This window comes from Mchenga conophoros, linkage group LG14 (assembly GCF_057382185.1).
Source record: "Mchenga conophoros isolate Kocher_MC1m ecotype Shallow Benthic linkage group LG14, M_conophoros_male_GT1.1, whole genome shotgun sequence".
Classification (NCBI taxonomy): domain Eukaryota; kingdom Metazoa; phylum Chordata; class Actinopteri; order Cichliformes; family Cichlidae; genus Mchenga; species Mchenga conophoros.
Window position 1 is genome coordinate 7,561,540 of NC_140539.1, and position 13,466 is coordinate 7,575,005.

General features: G+C 39.6%; 1 protein-coding gene across 4 annotated transcripts in view; it reads left to right on the top strand.

The window, feature by feature from the left end:
• The window catches only part of LOC146559178 (chloride channel protein 2-like), a 181,040-nt gene that overhangs the window by 100,136 nt on the left and 67,438 nt on the right, over positions 1-13,466 (top strand). For all 4 annotated transcript variants that reach the window (XM_085244977.1, XM_085244980.1, XM_085244978.1 and 1 more), the window contains 5 exons: positions 152-277; positions 2,401-2,485; positions 7,201-7,302; positions 9,524-9,608; positions 11,143-11,298. In XM_085244977.1, the coding sequence (XP_085101103.1) occupies positions 152-277; positions 2,401-2,485; positions 7,201-7,302; positions 9,524-9,608; positions 11,143-11,298 (554 nt within the window). The remainder of the gene's footprint in view (positions 1-151; positions 278-2,400; positions 2,486-7,200; positions 7,303-9,523; positions 9,609-11,142; positions 11,299-13,466) is intronic.

Sequence of the window (13,466 nt, forward strand, 5' to 3'; positions counted from 1 at the left end):
GGCGAACAAATTCATCTGTGTGTAATGCAAGGAAATGTTGTTGTTACTTGAGTGTTACATGAAGAACTGCATGTCAAGAGAAGTCCATTTCACTTGTTTGTGCATTTTTTAAATGTCAGTGCTCATGCCTTGTGGTGTTTGTGTGTTTAAGGTGTGCTGTTCAGTATTGAAGTAACTTCCACATTCTTTGCTGTGAGGAACTATTGGAGGGGCTTCTTTGCTGCCACTTTCAGTGCCTTCATCTTCAGGGTATTAGCTGTTTGGAACAGAGATGAAGGTAAGACTGATGTGTTCATTGTACTTAGTATAAGACAGTATAAGCACTTTATTAGGAACACTTAGTCCAGCACAATCAAATCCATTTTTGTAGTAGCTAGTGGCATGTTCAGTGTCTTTTGTTTTTGAGGGGCAAAAAAATCAGATAAAAGTCGTATCAAAGCAAGAGTGGCCTTAAAGTTGGTTCAAACAGTGGATAAACTGAGGGGCTTCACCAAGGCTCAGTTTAAGATCGATAAGGAACGAGCTGTGAGTCATGCAGTTAGAATTCAAATATAAGGCTGGAAATGATCAGAGTGAGTCCACTTTAAGGCCCAATGTTTTAGTGGTTTGGAGACTGGGACCAGGTCTGCAAGCGCTGAGCCATCACGTCATGTCTTCACAGCAACTTTTGTGAATTAAGACAGTGAAAAAGCAGCAATAAGATGGAGTCAGTCTGCTATGAATTTGGGATTGAATGGTCCAAATTTTTCAATTTCATGCAGTCTTTTGTGATATAATTTTTTAGCATATAACATACAATATAATAGCAAATAATTTCTAGCATATAACCCTTTTTAAAATATGCTTTAATTGACACTGTAATCCAGAAAAGCAGAAATCAATTTATAAACAAAGATTTATGCTTCCAAAGTGAAACTGTGAAAAATTGCAGGACTTTTAATAAATAAATGTCCAGGTGTTATACAGGATGTCCAGTTTTGGCGCACCTTGGACACCATATACGAGTAGAAGTTCTGCTGTTTTTTTTAAACAGCAATAATGATTTAACTTCATTACCATGCTTAGAAATGCTTGTCTTTTGAATATTTTTGAAGAATTAACCACACATTCCCAGTCAGCGAGCCCTTTCTGTCTTGCACCCTGGTGAGTTTAAATGGCCTCTTGCGATTTAAACTCTGAGGGGCTGTAGCCTAGGCCTCTATTGGCCAATTTGCATGATTGACACCTCTTTTTAATCGGTTGAGCCAATAGAATCACAGTGACATTTTTGTGGTCTTCTTTTGCAGCTTGTCTAGTGAATTTTGGTTGGAGCATGGTGAAACTTGGTGTTTTGGAATGCGTGAGAGAGCCCTGCAAGCAAACTAGCCATTGTTTTCATGGCTACCTGAAGTCTGGAGATTTCTTGGCTCGGTTGTGTGTGTTTAGCGGACTTTTGCGCATTTAAGTAACTGTTCTTTTAATCATTGCTTGTTTTCGCTGTGTTTGGTGGTTGTAGAAATGGTTTATATGAGGATTTAGCTGAGATACTAAGGATGTTGATATTTGCAGGTTTGGCTCTTGGAGTGTTACATACCTCTTGAGCCTGGGGGCAATGGGGTTTTTAATCTGTGTATAAATGAAGCTCTGTCATTATTTTACTAGTTACATGTGTGCAAGTCTAAATAATATTCTGAGTAAAGGACAAAGACTTGCTGCAACACTGGAGGTGCTAAAAATAGAATTTTCATCCTACCAAAACAGTAAACTGAGAAGTTCTCAGTGGCAGGCGTCCAAACTTCTTTGGGATTTCCAGGATCCTGTTAGTGGTTTAGTTTTTCACAGCCTTTTCTCCCACCAGTTGTTTAATGTGGTCAGGTTTTGTGAGGTTTGGAGTTTTGGGGCGATCGTGGTTCAAGAGTTGGTATTTGGCCTTGTAATCGAAAGGTTGCCGGTTCGAGCCCTGGCTTGGACAGTCTCGGTCGTTGTGTCCTTGGGCAAGACACCACCCGTTGCCTACTGGTGGTGGTCAGAGGGCCCGGTGGCGCCAGTGTCTGGCAGCCTCGCCTCTGTCAGTGCACCCCAGGGTGGCTGTGGCTACAATGTAGCTTGCCATCACCAGTATGTGAATGTGTGTGTGAATGGGTGTGACTGGATGTGTAAAGCGCTTTGGGGTCCTTTAGGACTAGTAAGGCGCTATACAAATACAGGCCATTTACCATTTTTTGGTCATCACCTCCACAGTAAGCTGAAGTTTTCCTTTTTACTCCTTCCATCAGTCAGATCAGTCAGTGGTGCATCAGTAGCTTTAATATATTTTATTTATTGCCCTATATGTGTTTAGAAGACCTGTTTTTAACCTCGCTTAATGACTTTGAGGTCTGTTCAGTGATACAGTGGCTTGTCCTCTCTCTCTTTCTCCAGAGACCATCACAGCTCTGTTTAAAACCCGCTTCCGATTAGACTTTCCCTTTGACCTCCAGGAGCTTCCTGCCTTCGCTGTCATTGGGTAAGTTGGTTAAGATGCTGAAGTTGGTTTCAATTCAATTCAATTTTATTTATATAGCACCAAATCACAACAGCAGTTGCCTAAAGGCGCTTTATATTGCACAGTAGATTGTACAATAATAGATACAGAGAAAAACCCAACAATCATATGACCCCCTATGAGCAAGCACTTTGGCGACAGTGGGAAGAAAAAACTCCCTTTTAACAGGAAGAAACCTCTGGCAGAACCAGGCTCAGGGAGGAGCGGGGCCATCTGATGTGACCGGTTGGGTGAGAGAAAGAAGACAGGATAAAGACATGCTGTGGAAGAGAGACAGAGAGTTTAAAAAAAACAACAACTCATCAATTAGACATTACCCAGCAGGTCCGTACTGTAAATAAGACCAAGCCTAAATGAATAAAAAGCTGATTGTCAACCAATATTAGTAAGAAAATGGAAACTAGCTTGTTTCACAAAAAAATTCAAATAAATTCATCCACTCTGAGTCAGTTTTGTCCACCTGGTTGCGCTGACAGGTATTCCCATTTATTATGATTGCCTCATAAATTCAGACATTATTCAGGAGATCCACTTACTGTAGCTTGTGAAGGTGTTACCTCGGGGTGGACTGCGTGAGTCACCTAACATGGATTATTCAGCTTGCAACAGTTGCCAGCGCACTGAGGGACGTCTTATTTTATCCTGTCCTAGCCTGAGGGCTCTTCTGTGCCTGTGAAAGAGACCACGGGCTCCTAGAAGGAAGCTGGTTGAGAGTTTGGAGGGGGTGCTCTTGCTCCATACTCTGTCCTTCTTTTTCAGATGAAAGCGTGTGCCTGTGTGTAACTTGTGTAACTTATCTTGAGAAGACAATCCCTCTCTTTCTTTCTTTTTTTTGGGGGGGGTGGGGGTCGTCATCTTGTTCTTCATCCTTTGGGGGGTTTTTTTTCTTTCATATTTAGTTGGGTTTTTTTTTTTTTTTGTCCGGAGGCTTTAACACCCACCACTGCATCAGTGGCTTGCACATACAGTACACTGTCTCCAGAGAAGGCAGCAGAGTGCTTAGTTCTAGTTTTACACTTTGTGAGTCTGTATGTGCACACTGGCAGATTTGTTTGTGTGTGTGTGTGTGTGTGTGTGTGTGTGTGTGTGTGTGTGTGTGTGTGTGTGTGTGTGTGTGTGTGCCGGTACATCGTTGTAGTTTCCATCTTCCCCTGCCAGTAGCTGTCAAGCAGGGAAAGTCGGTCAGTGTCTCAGTCAACTAGGCCAGGAAGAGTTTGGTGTGTGCTACATGCTGCCAAGGGCATGTCTTTGAAGAGTCACACACTACTCTACTTACTGTTTACAGTTTACTGTTTTAGGAGGGAGAGGGTCACCTCAACATGTGAAGGCTGCACATGTATATGTGTCCATAATGTGTGTACCTGGACTTTTTGTAGGCCGACAGGAGGGTGATTACTTTTATTATAAACTATTCTGCTGACGACTTCCTCCAATGAGCAACAGAAAATCAGAAAATAAAAAAATTGTCGAAAAATGGATTCATTTTCCCAAAAATGTACAATGAAAATGTGAGATCATATTTTAAAAAATGAGTGATATGTTATTTACATTTCAGAAATTTTCTTGTAATCGGCACAAAAGCCTAACCACAGAAACAATTAATGGATTTGTTGACAAACAGCCAATTAGGCAAATTATTTATAAAGCAAATTGTTGCAATTTCTTTTCTGGTGTTGCAGACTAAAAAATCCAAAATTAGGAGAAGTGAATAACTCAATAAATAAAAATACAGTTGAAATTAACAGAAAAAAATTAAAAGAAAATCAGAGATGCATATCAGTAGAAATCATTAACCATTATTATGAAACTAAGTAATACTGACAGGCTCCATTATTTTCACCTTCTCTAACATTACTTGAATGTGGGCCTTCATTTTAAAGTACAGGGTGGGCCATTTATATGGATACACCGTAATAACATGGGAATGGTTGGTGATATTAAAGTCCTGTTTGTGGCACATTAGTATATGTGAGGGGGCAAACTCCTCAAGATGAGTGGTGACCATGGTGGCCATTTAAAAGTCGGCCATCTTGGATACAACTTTTTCAATAGGAAGAGGGCCATGTGACACATCAAACTTATTGGTAATGTCACAAGAAACACAATGGTGTGCTTGGTTTCAACGTAACTTTCTTCTTTCATGAGTTATTTACAAGTTTCTGACCACTTATAAAATGTGTTCAATGTGCTGCCCATTGTGTTGGATTGTCAATGCAACCCTCTTCTCCCACTCTTCACACACTGATAGCAACACCGCAGGAGAAATGCCAGCACAGGCATCCAGTATCCGTAGTTTCAGGTGCTGCACATCTCGTATCTTCACACCATAGACAATTTCCTTCAGATGACCCCAAAGATAAAAGTCTAAGGGGGTCAGATCGGGAGAGCTTGGGGGCCATTCAACTGGCCCACGATGACCAATCCACTTTTCAGGAAACTGTTCATCTAGGAATGCTCGGACCTGGCACCCATAATGTGGTGGTGCACCATCTTGCTGGAAAAACTCAGGGAACGTGCCAGCTTTACCCCCTTAACCCCCATGTACCACACCAAACCATCACTTTTGTTGTTCCAACAGTCTTGGAGTGATCCATCCAATGTGGGTTAGTGTCAGACCAATACTGGTGGTTTTGTTTGTTAACTTCACCATTCACATAAAAGTTTGCCTCATCACTGAACAAACTCTTCTGCGTGAACTGAGGGTCCTGTTCCAATTTTTGTTTTACCCATTCTGCAAATTCTGTGCGCCGATCTGGGTCATCCTCGTTGAGATGCTGCAGTAGCTGGAGTTTGTAAGGGTGCCATTTGTGAGTAGCTAATATCTGCCGAAGGGATGTTCGACTAATGCCACTCTGCAGTGACATGCGGCGAGTGCTACGCTGTGGGCTCTTGCTGAATGAAGCTAGGACAGCCACTGATGTTTCTTCATTAGTGACAGTTTTCTTGCGTCCACATTTTGGCAAATCCAACACTGAACCAGTTTCACGAAACTTAGCAAGCAGTTTGCTAACTGTAGCATGGGAGATGGGTGGTCTTGTAGGGTGTCTTGCATTGAAATCTGCTGCAATGACCCGGTTACTGCGTTCACCAGATATCAACACAATTTCGATCCGCTCCTCACGTGTTAACCTCTTCGACAAGTCAATGGCTGTGAACAAAGAGAAACTTGTAAATAACTCATGAAAGAATAAAGTTACATTGAAACCAAGCACACCATTGTTTTTCTTGTGACGTTACCAATAAGTTTGATGTGTCACATGGCTCTCTTCCTATTGAAAAAACAAAAGTTGCATCCAAGATGGCCGACTTCTAAATGGCCACCATGGTCACCACCCATCTTGAGGAGTTTGCCCCCTCACATATACTAATGTGCCACAAAGAGGACTTTAATATCACCAACCATTCCCATGTTATTACGGTGTATCCATATAAATGGCCCACCCTGTATATTGTATCTTAACTTATTTTACTTGTAAGGATCAGTCAACCAATGAGCGCGGCGTTTCCCCTGTGTGACAGCTGACTCATTTGCATGATGAAGTAAAGTTGTCTACAATAATAACTGAAAAATTAAGTAAAAGAATTGAATATGGAAGGAATGTAGAATGAAAATGCATTGAATGAATGGGTCTGAATGAATCTCTGCAAATGTATATAAATACAGAAAAACCTTTCATAAATGAAGGCCCTGTATCTTTTTTTTTATTATTATTTTTAATTCACTTAATGCTACGTTAATTTATTGAGTCATACATACGTCTGTACACCATCGCCTGATCATAGCTTTAACACCTTCTTGTCCTCAAACGGTACACTCACCCTTGTTTTAATCATGAGCACAAGCCCAGATTCCAACACTTAACCCCCACCCAAACACACACACAGAGGACACAGTTTGTTTTTTTTTGTTTTTTTTTTTTTTACGTGTACCATACAAAGCGCATGAAAAGGTAGATGTGCTGCGTTTTCCTCAGCTGTGCCAAAGAGGCAAAGACTCCCTCATCATCCTGTTCATTACTTATTCAAAGGTATTTGATGGAATTAATAATGCAAGAGGATAAATTTATAAGCATTAGGTTGTCTGCGTAGCTGTCTGAGTCTATTCTTTCTCGCCACCTTTTCTCTGCTTTCTTTGGCTCTCACTCCCATAAAGAGGACTCCCACCAAGCTTCTAAATGCGCGCTTATATAAACCTCTTTTTCCGCTTTGTCTGAGACTCCCCCACAAATCCCCATCTGACAGTGTTCTCGCTCTTTTATTCCTACTGTCTCATGCCTCTGACTCCCTGTTCATTTTTTTCCATGCTCGTCTTTATTTCTCTCCGTCTACAGTATATGCCTCCCACATGTTTTGTGTACTTTCTCTTTTTTCCTCCATTCCCATATTTCTTTGTTTTCCTGTTCCCCACAACTTTACAGAATTACATTTGCACTTATTACCAGCAACCATCTCCAGTCGATTAGAAACTCATTACATTTTCATTGTTTTTATTGTTGCCAAATGCACTGGGGACACCCTATGGAGGTGGATCAAGTGAGAAAAATGTTGCACTCGATGCATTGATGTTTTACTTTGTTTACACTTAAACAAATTTATTCCATTCTGTTTTGATTTGATGCATTATACCAGGTGGGGAAAGGGAAAAAAATAGTCCTACTCGTTTTCTCTGTCTGCAGTATTGCCAGTGGTTTCGGTGGGGCTTTGTTTGTCTACCTGAACCGACTCATTGTCCAGTTCATGAGGAAACAGAAGGTCATCAACAAATTTCTAATGAAAAAGTAAGTATAATCACCTTAATAAAGCAATGGGTGCATACAAAGTACATACCAGAAAGAATATTCACTGCATTTTCTCAAGTGATATAGTAACATCTGATCGTTTTTTTTTTCTATGTAAAGCAGAAAGCATGGTGCATTGTTACTTTAAACTTGTGTCAACTGTCAGGATAACATTGTACAATAACCATCATTTGAAAATGGGGAAAATGTAAGTTGATTAAATTTTAGTTAATAGTTTTTAGAATTGGCCAAAGTAATGCAGAAATAGTGTTTGATAATTGGTTAATACTGTAATTGCTTTGTAGTAATGTGTGGGTGGTTTATTTGAAATTGCAACTTTAATGAAAGTTGCAATTTCATGACCCTCTGGGAATGAGAATAAATGAATGTGCTCAAAACGACAATAACAATCTCCCGTTCCACCACAAACTTACTAAAGCTACTTAGCAGAAATCGAGAGTCATCATACCAGGCAGTGTTTTTCCATTCTTCTGTAGTTCAATTTTGGAGAGCCTGTGTGAACTGTAGCCTCGGTTTCCTGTTCTTAGCTGACCAGAATGCTACCTGGTGTGGTGTTCTGCTCGCGCTAGGCCATCTGCTTCAAAATCCAGCATGTTGTACATCCTTGTTTCTCTGCAAACCTTGGTTGTAAACAGTTGACAGGTGACTTCCTATGAACTCAGAGTTCATCAACAAACCAGATTCACAGAGAGAACTGCTGCTTGGTGGATAATATAAACTCTAGAGATCATTTAGTGGGCAAATCTCACTACTTTAAATGAGTTGCTCAGGTCATTTGGCACCAACATCCATGCCATTCAAAGTCACTTAAATCACCTTTCTTCCCCATTCTGGTGCTCAGTTTAAACTTCAGCAGGTCGTCTTGAGCATGCCTACATACTGAAATGTGTTGAATTGCTGCTATGTGATTATCTCACCCTAAAAAAAAACAGTCAGAAGTTTATAAATGGGTATTAGGTACTGATTATAATTAGATTTTTTGTTAATAGTACCTGTCCACTACTGAATTAATAAAATAAAAAAAATAAAATAAGCACATCGTGTAACATTGCATCCAGCGGAGTGTGAATGGTAGCTAGAAAGCACTTAACAGCGTAGAAGACGGTGAATGTGGCATCTTGTACAGAGCACTTTGAGTACTCCTGGAGAGTCGAAAGCGCTATATAAGAATCAGTCCTTTTACTTGTAAAAGCCAAATTCAGATCAGGAATTTTTAGGGTTTGTAATATTAAAATAAGTTTATGTAGCATCAGATGTCAGACAAAATAGCAGAAATGCTCTTTTTTTTTTTTTTTTTTTTTTCTTTATTTGGGAGCATTATGATGTACGTGACCTGTTCTTGATCAGTGTCAAGGAACATTATGGACAAATGAGAGCAACTTATTTGATTTGTAACTTGATTTTTTCTTTTTTAACCCTGTAATATCTCAACCATGAAATCATTGCCAGAAAATTCATTTTTTTAGAAAATGGAGCATTTATTGAACCTTAAATCTTTTTAAAAGAAATTAAATATTAATTTGCACATATTCGTTTTAATTTGAACCAAATTTTTACAATTTTAAATTTTAATAAATTGTGCCATTAACCTCCTAGGACCTGGTGTCCACATTTGTGGACATCACATTTTGGGTTATTTAGACCAAAATACTCAATTTTCCACTACAAGGGCCTGATATCCACTTACGAGGACATTATACTGCTACTGTTCTAACAAAATATTAAACGAATGTCCTCATATGTGGCTCCTATTTTTCTTAGAAACAAAAATCAGGTTAAAAAAATCTCACTATATAAAAGTCTCAAAAACTCATGTATCGAAGATGATACACGATTGGATTAAAAGGGGTAACAAAATCCTACAAAAGACCTAGAAGATTTTCTCTTTCACATGACACTGAAAGCTGAGCACAGACCTGCTCAGTAGCCGCAATAAAATCTGCTCCCCCGACAGGATCCTGTAAAACGAAAGGTTAAACATTGTTGGACATTTGTACAAATATTGGGATAAATAGCGTTAATTGAGTTGTCTGAAGCGGTGCTAACAGGAACGTCGTCATGTACTCACAAATGTGCAGACTTTATGTAATCAAAGAAAGCACAGCTTTATCACCAAGCCTATTTAAGTGTCACACATCGATTGTGCCTGCTTTTTAAATCTCTTTTACTGTTTCTCTCCTTGTCTTTCTTCCACTTTTAGACGTCTGCTGTATCCAGCACTGGTCACTTTAGTCCTTTCTACCCTCACATTTCCTCCTGGCTTTGGACAGTTTATGGCTGGAAAAGTACGTTCCCCAATTTCATTCAACATATATTATTTTTATTACATATACTCAACACCCTGCAACTATTACAGTGGATGTAAAAGAAAGCCTGGGGCATTATGGACCATTATGGTATGATATTGTATTATATTTAAAATTTATGTTATGTGTCCACTGCATTTTTTGTGTTGTAATTTATGTGCAGTAAGTGTCACTGTGCAGGCCCTGAGTGCATTCAGATGTATCCATCTAACCATGATTTTCATGTCTCACTGTGTTTGTGAGCCAACTTAGATCAATAAATAACAACTTTATTACCATTCATGTCAGGGTGTAGTTGTTTTTTAATGTGTGCAGCGCAGGTTCAGATGTGTTTGTGTGTCACCTGTGTACCCTGGAGGATTGGATGAGCATACTGTCTTTTTGCTCCTGCGATGACTCGCAAGTGTGTGCTTGTGGCTTCTCTCCAATATCACTCACTTCATCTGTCTTAATTATCAGTATTAGAAAGGGAATAGCCTCTGCATCAGAGGATGTTGCACACACACCGACAGTACACACACATGCGCTGTCGCTTGGTCTTGGCCGCTAATGAGACCGTGAGTCAGGCCTGTATGGCTCTAAATCTGCCCACACTGGCCCACTCCTCTTTGGAGTGCACACTCAAAATTGTGTATCTTAGTCTTACTCACAACCTCTTCATTGGTGAGCTTTGTGGATGTGGGCAGCGTTATCCCCACCAGTGTGCACCGTCAGTTTTAAAAAGCTGCAGCTCACTTTGTGCTCTTATACTCAATGCCTGCAATACTGAAAAAGTTGGAATACTTTGCAAAATGGAGAGTTCTCCAGATTCTCTAAATCTTTTGATTTTATGTACCACTGATCAATACTTTATGAAACTATAAATGGACTTTTTCACTTTTAAGTGCAAGTCTTATTCGCCCAGAGACCCACATATTCATAAGGTGCTATTATCTATAGCTAAGCACCTTCACACTTCACTATCTCACCCAAGGATGCATCAGCATCCTTTTGCTGACTGCTGAACCTCTGCCCATCTTCACTTCAGAGAAACGCTGCCTGTCTGAGATGCTCTTTTTATACCCAGTCATGTTGCTGACCTTTTTTTTTTACCTGACATGTTGCCAAGTAACCTCATTAATTGCACAACTTTCCTCCAGCTGTTTCTTTTTAATACCACTTAAAAAGAGGTATTAAGATGAGAAATGGGTAATGATTTTGATTTTAGCACAAAATTCTAGGCGCATGTGACCAAAGTTTTCTTTCATTATCACTTTTGTTGTTCCACACTGTCTTTTTTAGATAATGAATTATTCAATTTATTTAGATTTATGCAAAATGCAAAGAACAAAAAAAAAGTGATAGTGCAACTCAGAGAAATCATGGGTTTTTTACTGACCTAGTGATTGTTTATGTGCATTGTATCTGTGAGTGTCTGTGACCATCCTCCAACTTGGCCTGTTTTTCTTTTTTTCCCCCTTTTAAGTTTTTAAATGAATTTTAATCTGAATGAAGCATGTTGATTGGTTTGCAGCTGACTCAGAAAGAGGCTTTGGTGACACTACTGGACAACCGAACCTGGGCCAAACAGGGCATCGCCGAGGAGTTCGACTACATTGGAAATGCACAAGCCTGGAGGCACCCGCAAGTCAACGTCTTTGTCACGCTGGTCCTCTTCATCGTAATGAAGGTAGGAAGAGCAAAAAATTATAAAAAAGACTCTGGAGTTTTTAATGCAAAATGTTTTCATTGTTTGCAATTTTTTAATGTGAAAACTAAATTTATCACAGTTGTTAGACTCTGTTGGCTCTTTCTGGTTGCTTCCCTTCCTTTGCTGGACTATTTAGTTTCTCTCTGAATTGAAGCATGTATGCTGACACAGTGAGTAAATCCCATACACGGTGCATGACAGGATGTACTGCATTATAAATCCAAGGAGTGTTCACCTTTTTATTTAACACTAGAGCTGAGCTAATAGGCCAAATAGAACAGATCACATCTCTTCTTCTCACTGGTGAAGAGCAAAGGGGGACCATGTTAAATTAAAAAAATGTTGTCTGTCTTCCCCGTCAGTGTGTTATAGTTGTTTTCCCAGGAGGCCATTAAAAGTTTTGTGTCACTTTGATGCTGTATCAGTGAGCGAAAGGACTGATTGAAGAGGATTCAGCAGTCGGCTACAAGAATAAAGTCACATCATTATGTCTTCTGACTTTATGTAGAAGACATAAAGATGGAGAGATTCCAAAAAGTAAAGCTAAACTGTGGCTATAAATAGAACTTCTCATGCTATAGATGTAAGAAATTGACCCTCAGCTTCAGTAAACACTTTCCTGGTGAGTTCAGGAAATGGGCCTTATTGGCATCCTCCATGATTTGTTAATTATTCCACTTGCAACTGGTGCCCTTCTGTTGATACATGTAGAAAACACAGAATGATATTTAACTGAACCTACAGCTCAGACCATTTTGACGATCCCTGGTCCAGCTCTTTGAGTCAGGATGGAACCGATGTCTGGGTTTGCCGTTGTTCTAGCACATCCACTGTTCTGGATTGTCCCATAGATTCAATTTTAAGTGACTCATGTTGCAGCAGAGAGGTGTGGAAAAAATGCAACATCCATCTCTAGAAAAATGTATATTTAAAAAAAAAAAAGGTTTTACTGAGATGACATATGTAGACAAAGTACCAGTTCTTGGACTTGGCTCAACTCCTAAGTTTGAGTGAGGGCCGAGCGTGGTGGAATGAAGGCTCTGCAGTCCTGGCCTCTATGGACTCAAGAAGCTGAACTGTTAGTATGTATTCATTTATCTCCTTTACCGCCCATTCTCCTGTTTTTTTTCTAGTGCTCGGTAACAAGAAAAAACAGAAATGAGTTTGGTCGTTCTGTGCTCCACCATCCTGCCTGTTTAAGAACACAGGGCCGCTTGTCTGGCTTTTTATGTAACCTTTACTTATTGGGCTGCACTGCTCAGCTGAAATGAAATGTCCTTTTCCAATACAAAAACACTGAGTGTGTTGTGGGCTTCATACAGCAAGCAGACTTCACACAGAAGTAGGAGTGGGTGCCAAGTAGAGTGGAGTTGAGTAATGTGTAGGGGAGTATATGAGAGGGTGCCTGCGAGGGGGGATTTGGGGGGACTTTTTTTAAATGTAGCTTTTTAAATCTGGATAGCTGTTACTGTACATGACATGAGTCTATTTACAGCAAAGCTACACAGCTGTGCAATCCACTGGGGAGTCAAAATACCACATAACACACAATATTAAAAAAGAAACAAAGTTGCCTTCCTAAACAACAGAAACAAAAAACACCCTGAACATCAGGGAAGTAGTGAGGAGTCATGTGACTTTACCTGGTACCTGGCTCAGGTGGAGGTAGATAATTAACAAAGCATTAACAAACTTTAGATAATAACACTGGACATTAGCCTCACATTAGTGAAGTCTAATTTTATATCGATGACCATTTCAGTGTCATTTAACAACTCCTGCTTCTCTGTGTAAATGAAACTGATATGCAATTAAACATCCTAAAATATCAGTGCAATATAAGAAGCTGTCTATTTATAGACTTTGCAGTTTGACAGCTGTGTGAACATTATTATAATAACCATTATCCACAAAATCTTAAATCCAGCTCATGTTACATATTAGAATAATGAACTTTAAATTGTTTGTTTACTTCTCTAAACATAAAAATATCATGTATTTTTAATATATGTTTTTTTATTTATATATTGATAACGGGCTACATTCTTTTGCCTTGGGAGGTCTGGAGGCTAACTTGGCTATCATAGGGCAAAAAGTGGAGCACCCCCTGGGCAAGTCACCAGTCTGTTTTAGTTTTTCAGCATTGT